At 36.8% G+C, this 19137-nt stretch overlaps 2 protein-coding genes and 1 long non-coding RNA gene across 6 annotated transcripts in view; 2 read left to right on the forward strand and 1 right to left on the reverse strand.

Annotated features, from left to right (window-relative positions):
• Positions 1 to 1686: 1686 nt before the first annotated feature.
• LOC106090635 (protein NipSnap) lies at positions 1687 to 6575 on the forward strand. Of its 2 annotated transcripts, none has more exons than XM_013256905.2 (7): positions 1687 to 1938; positions 2619 to 2689; positions 4873 to 5052; positions 5110 to 5278; positions 5345 to 5469; positions 5539 to 5681; positions 6077 to 6575. In XM_013256905.2, the coding sequence occupies exons 2-7, from the start codon at positions 2640 to 2642 to the stop codon at positions 6223 to 6225; spliced, it is 816 nt and encodes a 271-aa protein (XP_013112359.1). In that variant the 5' UTR covers positions 1687 to 1938; positions 2619 to 2639; the 3' UTR covers positions 6226 to 6575. The 2 variants fall into 2 exon arrangements, with proteins under 2 accessions (XP_013112359.1, XP_013112360.1); XM_013256906.2 differs by lacking the exon at positions 1687 to 1938 and adding an exon at positions 2038 to 2177.
• A 1951-nt stretch (positions 6576 to 8526) lies between these two features.
• The window catches only part of LOC106090633 (dual specificity mitogen-activated protein kinase kinase hemipterous), a 33327-nt gene continuing 22716 nt past the window's right edge, over positions 8527 to 19137 (forward strand). For all 3 annotated transcript variants that reach the window (XM_059366781.1, XM_059366782.1, XM_059366783.1), the window contains exons 1-4: positions 8527 to 8895; positions 12898 to 13373; positions 13449 to 13628; positions 13697 to 13917. In XM_059366781.1, the coding sequence (XP_059222764.1) occupies positions 8781 to 8895; positions 12898 to 13373; positions 13449 to 13628; positions 13697 to 13917 (992 nt within the window). In that variant the 5' untranslated portion in view covers positions 8527 to 8780. The remainder of the gene's footprint in view (positions 8896 to 12897; positions 13374 to 13448; positions 13629 to 13696; positions 13918 to 19137) is intronic.
• On the reverse strand, positions 17460 to 18049 carry LOC106090634 (uncharacterized). Its single transcript, XR_009398012.1, has 3 exons — positions 17887 to 18049; positions 17579 to 17818; positions 17460 to 17515 (listed from the first exon to the last, which is right to left on the reverse strand). It is a non-coding gene; the product is annotated as an uncharacterized LOC106090634 (long non-coding RNA).

Here is a 19137-nt window from a genome sequence, read left to right on the forward strand (position 1 = left end):
TTATATGGGAGCACGAAATAAAGGAGCTCATAAAGTAAAATATGGAAATCTGTTTCTATGAAACTCCAGGTTATGAAGGTCACATAAGAAATCATCGTGTACAATTTCAGGGGCTCAAGAATTATTATCGGGAGATCGATTATATAGGAGCTATATACAAACATGGTCCGAAATGACCCATTTACAATCCCAACCGACCTACACCAATCGGAAGTATTTGTGCAAAATTTCAAACGCGCCATCCTATTGTAAAGGGAAAAAAATTTAGACTTGCTAGAAATCAAATACTGAAATCGGTGCTCGGGTTTATAAGGTGGATATTAGTGGACTTGACATACAAGATTTAGGTCAAATGGCGCAATTCAAGTTTGACGGCCATGGACACTTGATAGCAAATTTTAATATGAGATACCTACTCTACTGTCATAGACAGACGTTGTTGTTGTAGCAGTTTGTTGTATTCTATCTTTCGTCTGCTAGATTCTGCTGAATATCCAGATCCAGGAACTCTGCGACTTAGATCAAGTGTGTCCAGAGGGATATGGGTCTGAGTCGGGTGGGTCTGGCTGGCCAGTTAAACAGGTGACTTGAGTCGCATGGTCCCTGGTTACAATCGGGACATACATCCTGCACGTCGGACAATCCTTGCTCTGTAGGAGCTGAGGCGGCTGCATTTGCCGGATCGTAATTTAGCCAGAACTACTCTGGCTTACGGGGGGTGGTCAATTTCTTTCGTTGCAATGGGAGGCGGCCGCCCTCCGGTAGCTATTCACCGCGTCTGCACTCTCTAGATCATGTAGATCTGTCTTAAGGCTTCTGGGTGGTGGGTACCTATTTGGATGGTCTTTGCGATAACAGCCCAAAAGATATTGCTTAGTTAGCATGTAGTTATGTCTTCGCACGGGTGGGACCTTTGCATCCTGATGGAGGTCGCCCACATGAGAACTAAGGAGACAGCCCGTCACAGAGGAGGTGTGAAATCTCCGCAAATTTATCAAAATTGTTTCAGCCGTTTTTTAGTCTATACGGAACAAGCAAACAAAGCGCAACATTTATATACATATGTATGTGTATACCATATGCGTGCAGCAGTATAACTGCAAATATCAACGAAACAGATACACCATATACACATACATCTAATACTACTGATATAAATGAGAGAATGAATTTAACCGTTATGGTATGGCTTCGCTTATGCGTACTCATTGATCAGTAATAGAGAAACAGGTATTCGAGCGAGGAACATATTTATTTGTTTTCTTCTCAAATATCTGGGGTACCACAAATATATATGTAAATGTACATTATAGAAGGGCACCAACACACATCCGCACATAATTTCTTTGGTGTTGTTGTTAGTTAACTTTATCTTCTAAATTACAGCTAGAGGAACATTTGAGGCTTGTAGGGTCTTAAAGTGCATTGAGCGGTTGTTTTGTGTCCTGCTTGTAACCATGAGCCTTAAGCCATCTGTATATCTAACCAGGCAAACCAACTTACTATAGACACAAACCACCCAAGAAGTCTATATCAAATTTCACCCTCCGATAACCAACTAATCGATAATAAAGATTATCGGAAGACCCCATTGTCCATTCGGAACTGTTATCAGATACCGAGATACCATTCCACATGAATGAGTTTAGTGACGCCGTCGATTTGAATTTTTTGAATCAGCTCAGCCCACGAGCCGCCACGCCGTTCAGTCGTTCAGTTCTATTCCAGCCGATTAATTTTTGTTTCTAATTTTGCACACTATGCAATGGGAAGGAATTTAGCCTTGTGTTTAAATAACTAACAACCAGAACAGAAAGATTTTTTTATTTGGTTCGTGTTCCCGTTTTTTTTTTGTTTTACATACCAAACAACTGGATATTTATTTACAATCATAATTCATCTATACCTTACAATTATTCTTATTTTGAATAAATTGAGGCAAGTTGTGTATTTGTGTGTGTCTTATATATATTAGTATAGAAGTGTTTAATCAAGATTGAAACTCGGCAACTGTTAAGAGGTTCAGATAAGCCGCATTTATGGAACTGGAGGAGATGAGAACCATATATTTTGTTTTTGTGTCATTGCTTTTCTTTTTTTGGGCCAATTGAACTGTTAGCCAAAAATAACTTTTGGATCCTACGCAATCACATATGTGCTCAGTAGATATGAGATATGTATGTACAAAAAAAAAACACAGACAGACATTGAAACGTTCAAAACAACCAACAAATCAACAAAAACATCTGCGTTGTGGCGGTGTGACAAAACATTCACTTGCACATACATAACAATATTTTGCCGATTTGTCTTGCAAAAGTATTTTTGGTGTTGTTGTAGTGAATGAATTTTTATTCGTTTCTCACTATGAGAATCTGAAAGCTATGTTAATTGAAACAACAACTTATTCTAACACCACCCTCTGGTCAATGTTACCGGTGGGTAGTGCATGTTGACAACAAAATAGAAAAGGGCCCCCATTGTGTGAATTGCAGTAACTCACTAGGCCAATAAATAGGTCACCTTCAACATGTCGGAAGGTCATGTACCTTGATCTGCTTTATTTAATCCATAATTATGCTGCCATGTTAATATTGTTTTTTTTTTTTTTATTTTAGAACAACATATAATCTTTGAAGATGTTGAAACTACGAAACATCATTAGCACGGGGAATGTTAATGCTTTGCGGTAAGTACGTTTAGTTTAAATGTTAAATATTTTATTTTCTGGTATTCCAGCATAGGAATATTTGTTGTTGTTGTACCAACATGTCCGTATGCGGAGGTGACGATCCTCGTCTAGCTCTTACAAGTGAGCAAGCTCGTTGCGATCCCAAGGACCGATCGTTGCGGGAACACAATGGCCATTGATTATTTAAAGGCGCCAATAACTCGCCTTGTCATTTCGAGCATCATAGGCTCTCAGTATTTATGCAACAGCCGGTGCCACACGGCCTCTCACTGAGACTCTCCGCTCGATACCGCTGATTGTCCACGATTGTAATTGCAGCTACTCCGTATGGAGCATTCCAATATCCGCAACCTGTGGACGCGATAACAATGAACACCGCACAGATCGGAGCTTGAAGGTCCAGCCTGTGTGGTGCTCATAGTTATCCCGCGCTGGTAATAGGAGTATATGGATATTTTTTTGCCCCATAACAATTATTTGTCTTAGAAAAGATGTCCTGTCGGATTATACACGCTTCAAACAGCAAATACTTCCCTCCGCCTAAAAGACGCTACACACACTCGGCAGTTTTTTATACTATACTCGTTAGAACCCAATAAAGACCCTTGCGCCGGTGGCTTCTCAAATATCGATGCGTCCTTATATACTGAAGTTCCCGAGAAGGCCGGGGCTCTTCCAGCTCCGCGTTTCCTTTAGGGGTTGAACAAGACCAATTCAGCTATCCCGGCACGGGATAGATGTGAGCACCACGCAGGCTGGAACATTGTGATCCGATATGTGTGGTGTTCATTGCTGTCAAGAGAAACTTAGCTGCGAGCTAACGGGCGCTTCCACAGATTGCGGATAGTGGAATGCTTCATACGGAGTAGCTGCAACGGCAGTCGCAAACAATCAGCGGATCGAGCGGAGAGTCTCAGTGAGAGGCCGAGCGGCACCGGCTCTTACACAAATACTAAGTACCAATGGTGCTCGATATGACAAGGCGAGTTATTGGCGCTTTAAAATAATCAATGGCCACAATGTTCCCGGAACGAGCTTGCTCACATATAGGAGCTTGACGAGGATCATTACTTTCACATTAAAATGTGGCTACACAACAATCAATCAATGAGGGTCTCCCTGACAGTAATCTATCGAAAAAATAGTAGCCCAAAAGAGAACAATAATCAAAACTCAAGGAACGCCAAATTTTTTATTTTCTCAATTTTAATCTGATTTCTGCGCGGCTAACGCATAAATACAAGGGTCTCCTACTATGTGATATGCAGCGCCTCCCTTAGGGCATTATATCTCACTCTCAAGATCAGCAAAATCGCTATTTCCTGCATAGATTCTATCTCAAGAATCCTCGATACCAAACCAGCCTCAAGGCCAGGTAAAAATCGGCCGAATCAAAGCATTCAGCGTTCCGTCCCCGACTTAGGATCCAACTCTTAACTCCTACAATCATACTGCTTTTACTATTTCCACAAAAAAGAGTGGATAAGACCCTTCCTTGTGCATTTGTTTGCAACGCTTAGAAGAATTGATGAGTATACCTATCGACTGATTCGATTTAGCTATGTCCGTCTGTCTGTCCATGTATTCTTGTGATCAAGTTACAGGTCGCATTTATTTTCCGATTGTCATGAAATTTTGCACAAGTCTCTTTTTTGGACGAACGCTATTGATTTTGAACGAAATCGGTTCAGATTTAGATATAGCTCTCATATATATATTTCATCCGATATGGCTGTAGATGCCACAATTTTGGTCCGATCATTGTGTGTGTGAAAAATTTCATAAAGATCCGTTCAGATTTAAATATTGCTTTATTTGACGTCTTCATATTTGTGCAAAATTTCATTAAAATCGATACTGATTTCGATATAGCTCCAATGTATATATATTATCCGATATGAGCTTTTAAGGCAGTAAAAGCCACAATTTTGGTCAAATCTCTACAATATAGGGCGTGAGAACCCTCAAGTTGACATTTCTAACCTTTAGCAGCGTATCAACAAAAATTTTATAATACGGATTCCCATGTCTACCAGATGGGATGGGGTACCCAAGTGACAGAGTTCCCAGATCTGGAAAACACTAGCGAGATTTTGATATTCAACAGTTACTAAATCCATTTCCTATTACTAAACCCATAGGGACTTCAAATAATAATTTTTTCAATTTCGTTTTTTTAGTTCCATTTCGACCACAGCACCACTTGGTGAATCAGATTCATGGTTTTCCAAATTGCTGGTGCGAAAAATTGAACCAACAAAAGAATCGCACAGTCGTATGCTTAGTGACAAAGAGATCATCTATGCCTTGCACACGCACAATGTCCGTCCAGATTCCATGGCAGAATACCTAACCAACTAGTAAGTTCATCGAAAATACTATACAAATTCGTGCTATAAAATAGGGATTTCCTTTAGCAAAACAACCGTAGAATTAATACGCGACAAAAAGGCCAATTTATCACAAAAATTGGTGGCCTCATGGACAGTTCAAGTGGGCGATATGGATCAATGTGTCCATTTGTGGAAGTATACAGGAGGATTTGAGAAAATTGATCAAGCCAAAGAAGATTTATGGCATGATCCGGTAAGAGACCATTCTCAAATTTTATCAAACTAATACTAAAATGTAAATTGCGGTCTTTTTTCGCAGGAATACTTGGGTTTAATGAAAGATCGTTCTAAATTTTTAAGATCACGCCATTTGCAATATTTATTGCCTTTCAGTTATTGGCCACAAATTGAAAGTCGTACCGGAGGAAACATTTACGAAATGCGGTAAGCAAGATAAATAAAGCATATGTTGGGAGATAATAAATGATTTTAATTTTTAATTTTTCTCAAAAGTTCATATCGTTTGAAACCTGGTACCATGATTGAATGGGGAAACAACTGGGCTCGTGCCATAAATTTCCGAAAAAATAATAATGAAGCATTTGCTGGATTTTTCTCGCAAATTGGTCGCCTTTACAATGTCCATCATATTTGGTGTAGGTTTTCTAGTTCTAAAATTTTATTTTATTAAAAAAAACAAAAAATATTTTTTATTACAAAAAATATTTTGTTCTACAAAAAATATTTTTACTTCAAAAAACATTTTTTCTACAAAAATGTATTTTTTACATTTTTTTACATTACATGTACCACAAAAAATATTTTTTTAAACAAACAAAAAAAATTTACTTAAAAAAAAATATTTTTAATTCCAAAAAAAAAATTTAAGACAAAAACATTTTTTATTAAAAAAAAAATTTTAAAAATATTTTTTCTTTTATTTTATTTATTTTTTTTTTTACTTTAAAAATATTTTTTATTACAATCAGTTTTTTTTATCTCAAAAAGTAATTTTTATTTATATTTTTACATTTTTTTTGATTATACACAGGTTATAAATCTTTGCAAGAACGTAAGGAAACTCGTGAGCAAGCTTGGCGTTCACCCGGCTGGGATGAATGTGTCGCCTATACCGTCCCTTTGATTAGAGAAATGCATTGTCGTATTCTGGCACCAACCGTGTTTTCTCCAACTCAGTAACCCAGTCGGTTTGATCTTTGGCTCTTCTACATATATAGCCTTACGCACATAGTTACAAACATAATGTTTTACATTGTGATTGGAGCTTCAACGAAAACTGCACATATTTTTTTACTATTTTTCAGTTTCTTACAATAATTTATAGCTTTGAGAAATAATTGTTATCATATATACCTAAAAAAACGACAAAAAGAAACGATAAAATCTTGTTGAATACTTTAAGAACTTTTAAAAAGAATGTTAAATATGAAACTGTTATATATTTAAGATAAAAAATTATTTGATAATAAAACTGTAAAACAGCATTTATATAAAATAAAGTAAGCAAATATTTTTTAAAATTATAAAAATGCCAATAATTTTATTTCTATGTAAAATGCTGGCAAAATTTTAATTCTGCAGAAAAATAGTTAAACATTTATTTCTATAGAGAAATTCAAAATGTTATTTCTATAGGGAATTTTAATCAAAATTTTAACTTTATTTCCAAGAAAAGTTTGTACTCCCATTAAAAATTTTGTCAAAATTTTTATTTATAAAAATGTTTTCAACATTTTATACTGATAGACAATGTTTAAAAAATTTATTTTTATACAAAATTTAGTTAAAATTTTACTTTTAAAAAATTTTGTCAAAATTTTATTTCAACCAAAAATTTGTCAAAATTTTGTTTTTATTAAAAATTGTATATAAATTTTGTTTCAATTAAATATTGACACTAACAATTTATTTTTGGAAACTTTTGTCAAAATTTTATTTCTATAAAATATTTTTTCAAAATTTTACTTCTACAGCAAATTTTGTCAAAATTTTATTTCTATAGAAAATTTTGTCAAAAATTTTTTTTCTATAGAAAATTTTGTTAAAATGTTATTTCTATAGAAAAATTTGTGTTTAATTTTAGTCCTATCCGGTGCAAGCCAAATGAATTGAATAGGATTTTAGTGCAAAGTGTGCTGGATAGTTATCGATATCATGCAATAACAGATAATAAGACCATTTGCACTATAAAGTACTCAAAATAACAGACAGTAATTGAATACTAGATAAACCATCGACTCTTTCAAGAGACATCGAGTACAAAGATTAGAAATAAAAGAAGAAATTTAAGAGAAGAGAGAATTTCAATTATTTCAATTTAAACTATTTGTACAATACATTTTTTAACTTTCTTGATAGTTTTTTTTTCTTAATTAACTTGTGTTTTTCTATCGTTTTCATGTTCTCCCAGTTCGTCTTTCTCCTCTCTTAGGTGACTCTTTAGAATGAAACAAAGGGAAACGTCAGATTTCTAATGTTGTTGTTGTTGTAACAACATTTTTATGTGAAGATGGCGATCCTCATCAAAGGCACTCAGTATTTATGCTAGAGCCCTTGCCGCCCGACCTCTCACTGAAACTCTCCGCTTAATACCGCTAATTGTCCGCGACTGCAATTGCAGCTACTCCGTATGGAGCATTCTACTATCCACAACTTGTGGTAGCTCGCAGCTAAGCTTCTCTCGACAGCATAGAACAGCACACAGATCGGACCTCAATGTTCCGGCCTGTATGGTGCTCACAGCTCTCCCGTGTCGGGTCAGAATTCTAATCGCTGTTCGTGGTTGCCATTTTTTTTTAAAAAAATTCATCTAAATATAAGAATCTACTGTGATTAAAATAAAACACAGCTTATATTAGCGCTGGCAAAATATCGATGACACTATCGATATTTTATTTTTTTTTGTCTGAACATCGATTGATATTTTACCTATCGATACTATCGGCAAAGTTCAACAAAAATAAGCGATACGACAGCGAATTTAACTTTTGAGATACATTGCCCCTGTAGAGGTCGACATTTTCATCCGATTCAACTTAAATTTTGTACAATGATTTGTCTCATGACTTCCAACTGACTTTATTAAAATTGATTTTATTCGGTCTGTGCATTGATATTGCTCTATATAAATTGATCTACCGATGAATATAGGATTTGGGAAATTAATGATAATATCGATACTATCGACATTTATTATTAGAAATATCGATAGTTTGCTATTAGATTGCAAAATTTGTAAATGAAAATGAAATACAAATGCAACAGGCGTAGCCATAAAGAATTGTGTACACTTTATTAATTTTTGCTAATTGCTCTGCAAAAGCAATATTTGGTTTCGTGCCAAAATTTGTACAAGCATTAATCGATTTGTAAAAATCGATTTTCGAGTAATCGACTTTTTCACCATTCGTTTCGACTTTTTTATTCACACGATTAATCGACTTTTTTACACATAAAGTCGATTAACCGATTGGTCGAAAGTCGACACACTTGATTTCTAGTGTAAAAATTAATAAAAATATTAAACGAATTAATATTTTATCCGAAAGTTGCGAAAAATTGAAAACTGCGCGGCGCGTGTGTTGTGTGTTTGAGCGAGTAGTAATGTTAGCAATAACATAACACCGTATGACCCGACGTGGATTATCATCTACACATTACAAAGAATATACGAAGAAAAAAAGTGCAAGAAACTTTTCTTTCGACGGAAAAATCCACATAAAAAATAAAAAAAAATGGATCAAATAACATGCAAGATACAGATGCTGGAACAACGTCTGAATGATGAAAATGAATCCTCCAGACGAGGCTTTGAAACACCAGGAACACGGAGACGACCACAATTAGGACGTAAGTATTTTTTGTTGTTGCTGTTTTTGGTGGCTGCCTGCTCATACATGAAACATGGACAATAGTTGGATAAAATTGCTGCTGCTCCTGCATCGTTCATGAAGGCAATGTCAAATTGTCCATTGATAGTAAATTTGGAATACCTATATAGATAGTGGATAAAGGGATTTCATGACTAGTTGGTGTACACGGCCATTGGGTTGTCACCGCACCATCGCACGCACACACATACGCACATTCTTTTGCGTTTTCTTGGTTATGATTTTGATTTTTTTTTCTCTGTTCATTATTTCCACCACTTTCTGCCTTCTTATTCGCTCGTTAGTACCAGTGGCGGAATAAAAGATTTTAAGGCCTGGCTTTTCTTAAGCATTTTGTAGTACAAAATGTTAAAATATATTGAATGTTTGAAAATGATTTTCTAAATTTATGGGGTAAAATCGATGTATACGAAAGACACGTATATGGAGTCTGTTTTTGACCTCTGGCCTAAGAGATATATCTTAACACCACAAAAATCTCAATAGGTAGAGATGGGCATTTCGGAATTTATTGGGAAAATAAATTTTCCGATTGAGTTCGAGAAAACAATTTACAAATTATTAGGGGTGTTTAATTTACCCATTAAGCGGATTTTCTCGCTTAGCTTGTATGTAGAAAATGCTATCTCCGTTTAGCTATGCGGCTAATCTAATCGCTACTTACTGTCGTCGTTTAAAATAAGTTTAGATTACATGGAGAAAAATGCTTTTCCGATTAGCTTGGTGGCGGAATGCTGACAAACTCCATATAAAAAAAAACGTCGGCGAAACTTTGGCTGAAAATAGGCGGAAAAGTAGTAATCTGCTTAAAGCGAGGAAAATGGCAAAAAACTGCTATAGTGGCAACACTTAAAACTATTACCAGCATCATTTTCGTATGTTTTATTGGTTTCAGTGGGTCGTTTTCCTTTATTTATTTGAGAAAAATTTTATAAAATAGAGAAACAATAAGTGCAGGAATGAACCATGTTTTGGTATGGAAACAAAAACATTTCATTGCTGTAAAATGTCGCTCACGAAACCATTGAAAATTTCTGTGGCTGTTTCGAAAGCAGAATACAATACCAACTTAAAGCTAGCGAATCCGCTAGACTGGTAAATAAAACAACCCAATTGTTTCCCCATTCTTCTAAGGCCCCTTGGGCACTTGCCTATGTGCAATGCGACTCTGTTGCCGTCTTTGCCTTTTCAATTATTGTGTGTGTATGATACCACCACCGCCACCCTCTAATGCCATGAAGAAGAAGACATGTTTTGCGAAAATATAGTCTCCCAAAAACTTTTTGTTCCTTTGTTGTTGTTATTGTTGCTGTCGTTTATTTGCTCTGCTTTTGGTTGAAGCCGACGTATGCTTCTTTATGCGTATTTTGTGTTTTGTTTTTATTTTTTCATTCGAATGCGACTGATGTTTTCAACCGAGCAGAATGGAGCAGGGAGGGTAAAAAATATTGGAATTTTGTTGTTGTTGCTTTAGCGATTTTGGCATTTCCGGAGCAAGTTGATCGGGGAATGCCTTCTTGTATGCTTATGAACGTACATAAATACAATGTACATAGGCAGTGTATCGTATTTTTTTGTTATGAATGGAAAAGTGCGTTCCTCTTTGATATGTGGTAAGAGTTGGCAAAGATCGATGCTAATTGGCGTGTATTTTTTTTTTTTTTCATACTTAGCTATAGTAAAGAATTTTAACAATTCTACGTAGTTAAATATTGAAATGTTTAAACATAGAGTTGTAGGGATATTAATAAATTACAGGAATATGTGAGAGACGACATTTTGAATTTTCCCATCGGTGGTGGCTCAATATTTGGAAGCCACTACAGAAGTCCAGAATGACTGAACCAAATTCAGACAAGGATATAATGTTTAACCATTACATTGTTTCTCCTTTCCGTCAGGGTGGGCCATTGGGTCATTTTCCTCATTCGAACAAACCCTGTGGCTTGTTCTAGCCACAAATTCCGCCTATGTTCATTGACTACACTGCTAATTTCCAGATTCAGCTCGCTGATTCTGGGATAAGTGGGGTCCGTGCAACATCCCATCACGCTCGTCTGCGAATACCACTGCCTGCGCTGGGAAATTGGGCCGCACTTGGGATATTCAACCGGATAGTATAAAGCGATCGGCTGCTTCATTAGTGATGCCTCAGTTCACTGAAGCGACGATTGGTGTATTCTCTGAACGGCCTTCTTCTGATTGATAAATGTCCGGCGCTCAGAGATTATGAAGTCGGGTGGTCGGTCGATGGTGAGAATTATGGGAAGGTATGATCCCAAAGAAATGACAGGTTACATCACTTAAGAGATCAGGGGATGCAATGGAAATGCTACACCTCCTCGTGATCCTAGTGGGGCAGCCTCATTCACCGCAACCTCATTCACGGTGGAGCTTTCAATCTGCTCTGCCAAAGCTATGCTTCAATGGTCGTCACCCAGAAGAGAATGCCATAAAATGTGATGCGCATTGAAGTCTCCAAGAGCCAGTCGATTATGGCCTGGCAGTAGCCCACTTATGTCGGGCTTATAAGCTTGACCATTAAATGGCTCACAACTACTAAACGGCGGTATATACACGGTGTATAGCTCTATCTCGGCAGCACCGGACCTGACTGCTATCCCCATGCACTCCATGTAGGGGTCACTAGCGACAGGCGCAGGCGAGATGGGTCTATACTGTACGGAATGGTCCCCGGAATCCCCCACCTCCATTCCTTTAGCAATCCTTACGTGGTCAGCTTTGTCTCCTGGATCACTGCGACCAATATGTCCTTCCGACTCATAAAATCCAATTCAATTGCAAAAAAGACACTTCCCGGCACTTGCTTGGCAATATTGGGACTGGGATGCTGCTGTTGCGTATATTGCCGCACGGGTGAGTTCGGGGTGGTTACGACGAGGATGCAGAAGGCGTACACCGGCTGTTATGGGACTGATTTTGTTGTTATTGTAGCAGTGTGTTGTGCACTGAAGCGTCTGCCCTTGCTGTTGAACGACTTCATCGGGTCAATCAGGTAGTACAACCGGCTGCTATGGGATAGCTTTTTAATTTTCTCATTGGTGGTGGCTCAATATTCAGGCAAGGATATAATGTTTAACCATTACATTGTGTCTCCTTTCCATCAGGATTGGCCAGTGGGTCATTTTCCTCATTCTCGCAAACCCTGTCGAAGTCCTATCCTGTTTCCAAATAGTAATCTAACATTCAATGGTCAGCAAACTTTGAGGTTACCGTTCCTCAAAGTTTGCTGACCATTCCTGAGTCACATGGCTTTTGACGACCTGCACTTCATAGCATAACTTCTTTAATGTAATTCTTACTGCTGCAAAAAACTTAATGAACATGAACAATGCTATGAGAGCGATTATGGTGATAATTATATCTATCGGGAAACTGCGAATGGATTCGTTGCTCCGTTCCTGCGGACCTTAGGATCTTACTGCTGCAAAAAACTTAATGAACATGAACAATGCTATGAGAGCGATTATGGTGATAATTATATCTATCGGGAAACTGCGAATGGATTCGTTGCTCCGTTCCTGCGGACCTTAGGATCAGGGAATTGTCTCTAAGTGCCGTTTGTGGTCTTTTGTCAAGTCCCTCGGCAAAGAAGATGATAGGCCCTCAATCACTTTTGGCGACTCATACGAAGAGATTCGGCATGTTGTTAAAACGTCAATTTATTGAGCATTCCGTGGGCGAATCCGGATTTGATCGAGGGAGAATCGAACAGACCGGTTTATCTTCTGGTACGTGTTTTTAAGACGTTCGTCTCCTTATTTCTAATGTGATGATAGATGCTTTCCGTGCGAAGACATAATTAGACGCTTTGCAAGTAGTTACCCCAACCATCACCAGAGACGTCACGTTGGTTCTTCAAATGTTAGATGTGTGTCCCGCCATTTTCTCCGTTTCTTCCAATTGGATGATTAATTAAAACCTTATTTCTTTTTTACAGTGGACAGTATACCAAGTCGCAGTAAAATGACATTGGATTTTCCACACTCGACTGTCCCAGCTACTGAATCCGAAACTGATCGAAAATTAAAGAAAATACACAAACAGACTGGAATTTTAACAATAAATAATCACAAATACAAATCCGATATAAAAGATCTCGAACATCTAGGCGATTTGGGCAATGGCACCAGTGGGAATGTGGTGAAAATGCGACACAAACCTAGCGGCACAATTATTGCTGTTAAACAAATGCGCCGTACAGGCAATACCGAAGAAAATAAACGCATCCTTATGGATTTGGATGTGGTACTGAAATCACATGACTGCCAATATATAGTACAGTGTTTTGGTTGTTTTGTTACCGATGCCGATGTATGGATATGCATGGAATTGATGTCGATGTGTTTCGACAAACTACTAAAGTTATCAAAGAAACCAGTACCAGAAAAAATATTAGGCAAAGTAACAGTGGCGGTAAATTGGTTATATAAAAAATTGATTATAATGTTATCACAAAGTTCCTTTATTTTTCTTTCTTTTCTTTGACAGACTGTTAAAGCTTTGAACTATTTGAAAGAGAAGCATGGTGTCATACATCGAGATGTCAAACCTTCTAATATTCTGATAGACGAACGTGGGAATATAAAACTCTGTGATTTTGGTATAAGTGGACGTTTGGTAGATTCTAAAGCGGCCACAAGATCTGCGGGATGTGCGGCCTATATGGCGGTAAATGAAGTTTTTTTTTACATTGGTTTTTTTGAAATTACTTATAGTTCTTTATTTTTTTCGTATAGCCTGAGCGCATCGATCCTAAGAAAATAAAATATGATATTCGTGCCGATGTTTGGTCTTTGGGCATAACATTGGTGGAATTGGCAACAGCACGATCTCCCTACGAAGGCTGCAATACCGACTTTGAAGTTTTAACAAAAGTGTTAGCTTGCGATCCGCCTACTTTACCGGAAGATGAACAATTTCACTTCAGTGCAGAATTTCATAACTTTGTTAATAAATGGTAAGTTTGTCCACATTGGTGCATAAAATTGGGAATTTCACATCCAAAGCAATAAAAATAGCTAAAAAAACTCATAATTTATGCATCGAGTTATTGCCAGTTGTTTGCCTCTATACTGCAATTATCTGACCCATAATGTTGTATGGTATTGTGTTCTGAAGTTCGAGTTTTAAAATTCATCTGTTGCGTAATACTGAGTCAAATCCAGTGGTACTGTACAAGATAGCAAGGTAATATGCTGGAACTGTCATGAGATTAAGCGAACTGACACAGTATCGTTATGCACAGAGTCTGAGTCAATATTTTATAGGGTATACCACAGCCATAACAAGCAGATCCTAATTACCAAAGCTATTCAATCCCATGGCAACCGGTTGTACGTACCGGATTGACCCGATGGAATGCTTCATAGGCAAGGGATGCCGCCTCGGTGCACAACACACTGCTACAACAACAACAACCAAAGCTATCTGTTTTATATACAGGTATGACCATGCTCAAGCTCAACATGTTCATATGTGGCTACAACAGCAAAAACATATTTAAATAGATCTATAGCTTAAACCCAAATTGTAGAGGCGGTGCATATTCTTATATAGTAGATATAGACACTTTTCTGTTTGTGCGTTTCTCCATTTGGTACACCAAGTTTCAAAATGTTTTTCTCGGCTTAATTTCTCATGGAAGTTCCGATGATGATATTTGTGCTACTATTGCTAGGACTACTGAATGTAAAGATCAATCCAGTCAAATCCTTCAAATACCAAAATTTTACCCATGATCATTATATTAAGGGAATGTCATAGCACCACCGAAGTGAATCGAATCCCACAGCTTCGCAATTGTTCTTAACCCCCACGGATGCATCCTTGCATGCCGTCAATCCAGCTTTGTGTTCATCTTTATAGTCATCGTGAATGAGGACATCGACTTGCTTCAAAGAAGCTTCATACAAGAATGTACCCTATTTCTTCTGTGGTGAAAAGGAATGAAACAAAAGAACATTCAAATCATCTCAACTTTCCTGAGTTGTCTTCTTACCGTTTGCATCATTTTCAAAATGCAGTAAACATGACATTTGGCATTCTTATCATTAGACAGGGAACCAGCTCTAATTCATCAGCAATTTCGTTAGTAATTTTGAGGATTTTTGATAGGCCCACATTTCGCATAATTCCATCGGCAACCCACATTTGTTCTTCTGTTGCCTACAGCGGTCAAAAAAAGTATTCATCATTAGCAAAATTGATAATAAATTCACTTATTTTGGGTAATTGAAGAAAATTTAAAGTAAACAAATAATGCAGTTTTATGCAATAGTTTATTTTTCGTAATATGTTTTAAAATAAATTCAAAAAATAAATTTAATTAGCGCAAAAAATGCAATTTTATATAATAACACCAAAAAGAGAACAAAAAAAGTATTCATCATTGATGTGCTATCATCAAAGTCAAATTCAAATATTATTTGGGAATCCCCCTTTTCTGTTTTATTTAGTAAAGGAGGCTTTGCCCTTGACAGCAAATATTTAATTTCATTGAAAATATAGTTTTTGTCAAAATGGGTCGTAAGCAAAACGAGGTTTCTGATGAGGTAAAAGTTTTGATAATAAAACACCACAGGAATGGTTTAACTCAAAAAACTATCAGTGAAATATTAAATAGACCACGATCTACTATACAATCCATCATCAGAAAGTGGACAGAAACGAAAACTGTTGACAATAAACCAAGATCTGGTCGACCAAAAGCACTTTCAGTTGGAGATGTGCGTTGGCTAGTGCGGCAAGTTCAGAAAACTCCGAAGACAAATGCGACCATTCTTCGTAAAAACACTATGGAATATTTAGGGAAGGAAGTTACTACACAAACAATTCGAAATACACTCAAAAGGCATAGTTACAGAGGAAGAACTGCACGTAAGAAGCCCTTTATAAATAAAATAAACCGAGTGAAAAGGCTAAACTTCGCAAAAATGTATGTAAAACAGCCCGAATCATTTTGGAAAACAGTCATTTTTGCAGACGAGAGCAAGTTTAATCTTTTTGGGTGCGATGGAAAGGTCATAGTGTACAGAAAACCAAATACAGAGCTTGAAGAACGAAACACAGTTGCTACTGTAAAACATGGTGGAGGTGGTTTAATGGTTTGGGGGTGTATGGCGGCTTCAGGAGCGGGAAATCTTGAAATTATTAATGGAGTAATGGATCATAAGTATTACATTTACATTTTAAAGAGGAATTTAAAAGATAGTGCTGTAAAACTTGGGCTTGGTAATAACTTTCAATATTATCAAGATAATGACCCCAAACATTCTGCTTTAAATACCAAGATGTGGATGCTGTATAACTGCCTCAAAGTCATTAAAACTCCTCCTCAAAGTCCCGACTTGAACCCAATTGAACATCTTTGGGAACATCTCGAACGCAAATTGAGAACGCGCAATTTTTCGAGCAAGAGTCAAATGCAACGGGTGATAATGGAGGAATGGACTAATATAGACCAAAATATAACCGCTAAATTAGTCCAATCGATGTCAAACCGTTTAAAAGAAGTTATAAGACGCGGTGGTCGAATAACAAAGTATTAATTTTTTTAAATTATGTTATTTATTTTTTTGTTTTTTTGCAATGATGAATACTTTTTTTGTTTAATTTTTTGTGTTCAGCTGTAAAATGGCCCTTTTTGTTCCAATAAATACTATTTTTTTCTTTAAAAACAATGAAATTGTGTACATATATATCACACAAGCACTACTGCATCATTAGTTTAATATGTTTTTATTCCAATTGTCTTTTGTAGACTTATTAAAAAAAAAACATTGAATGATGAATACTTTTTTTGACCGCTGTATAAGAAAGTTCAAATACTACAATAACAATAAAACTGGTCAAAATAATGAAAAAACTTGCGTTTTTCTCTGAGTTTTTAACCCCTCAACGCCTGGCCCTCGATTTCCTTGTTCTTTTTTATTGAAATTTTGTATATTCCATTATTTTAAGCATTTATATTGACGCAGAAATTTTTTAGGTATTGAAAAAAAACAAAATTGGAGAAAATTAAAAAACATGTCATTTTATTTCCCAAGCCACTATGTTCTTACGAAAAAAAGAAACATTTTCTGTATATTTAATTTCCAAAGCCACTACGTTTTTACAAAAAAAAAAAAAATCTTATATTTTATTAGCATACCCCTGGTCCGCTTTGCTACCCCTTTGGCACAAGTTGAAAGTTTAGACCGCACGTCATGAATTGGATATATACTGTAGTTGTTGGATCTATAATGCTATATGGTGTTGTGGTCTGGTGAGCGGCGCTTCAAAAGTCCACCTACTGTTCAATACTCAACCGGATCCAAACGATGGCTTGTTTGGTCATCACAGCCGCACTGAGGACGACGCCATCTGATGCACTGAATTTAATGCTACTTCTAATGCCTCTGAACATTGCGGTTAGACAAATTGCAGCAACCACTGTCGTGAGACTAAGGGAGCCTTCTCTTTGGTCATGTGGCGGCTACGGATACTGTGTTATCCAGGGGGGGGGGGGGGGCTTTGGTATTGGAGACAGTATTTAAAGATAGAGTGTATAAATTGCGCTGTTTGGATGCCAGATGTAGTTAGTAAACGTGGGCCCCATCTTTCAGTTATACTTTAGTTACATTTAATGGTCAGCAGGTGTAGTTGGTCAAAAAGAACCCAATTTTTCTTTCAACTAAAAAAATTATTGAATCAATTTTTTAATTGAAATCGAATCCCGCCGCTTCGCAATTGTTCTTAACCCCAACGGATGCATCCTTGCATGCTGTCAATCCAGCTTTGTGTTCATCTTTATAGTCATCGTGAATGAGGACATCGACTTGCTTCAAAGAAGCTTCATACAAGAATGTACCCTACTTCTTCTGTGGTGAAAAGGAATGAAACAAAAGAACATTAAAATCATCTCAACTTTCCTGAGTTGTCTTCCTACCGTTTGCATCATTTCCAAAATGCAGTAAACATGACATTTGGCATTCTTATCATTAGGCAGGGAACCAGCTCTAATTCATCAGCAATTTCGTTAGTAATTTTGGGGATTTTTGATAGGCCCACATTTCGCATAATTCCATCGGCAGCCCACATTTGTTCTTCTGTTGCCTATAAGAAAGTTCAAATACTACAATAACAATAAAACTGGTCAAAATAATGAAAAAACTTGCGTTTTTCTCTGAGATTTTTAACCCATTAACGCCTGGTCCTCGATTTCCTTGTTCTTTTTTAATGAAATTTCGTATATTCCATTATTTTAAGCATTTATATTAACGCAGAAATTTTTTAGGTATTGGAAAAAAAACAAAATTGGAGAAAATTAAAAAACATGTCATTTTATTTCCCAAGCCACTATGTTCTTACGAAAAAAAGAAACATTTTCTGTATATTTAATTTCCAAAGCCACTACGTTTTTACAAAAAAAAAAATCTTATACTTTATAAGCATACCCCTGGTCCGCTTTGCTACCCCTTTGGCACAAGTTGAAAGTTTAGACCGCACGTCATGAATTGGGTATATACTGTAGTTGTTGGATCTATAATGCTATATGGTGTTGTGGTCTGGTGAGCGGCGCTTCAAAAGTCCACCTACTGTTCAATACTCAACCGGATCCAAAGGATGGCTTGTTTGGTCATGACAGCCGCACTGAGGACGACGCCATCTGATGCACTGAATTTAATGCTACTTCTAATGCCTCTGAACATTGCGGTTAGACAAATTGCAGCAACCACTGTCGTGAGACTAAGGGAGCCTTCTCTTTGGTCATACACAGATAGAATGTCTGTAATTACACAAAAATAAATGCATTGGAAAAAGTACAGCTAATGGACAGGGTTGTCGAGTATGGTTAATGTGGTAGTTGTATCATAGATGCGTTTTCGCTATTAATACGATTCAAAAACAACATACCAACACACGGCCCTTGAAGCCATCATACCTAATATGGTTGAAAAGGACGAAAATGTAATAGGGCTTTCATGCGTATATGGCAAGGATTTCAAAATCATCTTTGGAGCTACTAGACCGTGTCCAAAGGGGGCTTTGGTATTGGAGGCAGTATTTAAAGATAGAGTGTATAAATTGCGCTGTTTGGATGCCAGATGTAGTTAGTAAACGTGGGCCCCATCTTTCAGTTATACTTTAGTTACATGTAATGGTCAGCAGGTGTAGTTGGTCAAAAAGAACCCAATTT

This window comes from Stomoxys calcitrans, chromosome 4 (genome assembly GCF_963082655.1).
Source record: "Stomoxys calcitrans chromosome 4, idStoCalc2.1, whole genome shotgun sequence".
Lineage (NCBI taxonomy): Eukaryota > Metazoa > Arthropoda > Insecta > Diptera > Muscidae > Stomoxys > Stomoxys calcitrans.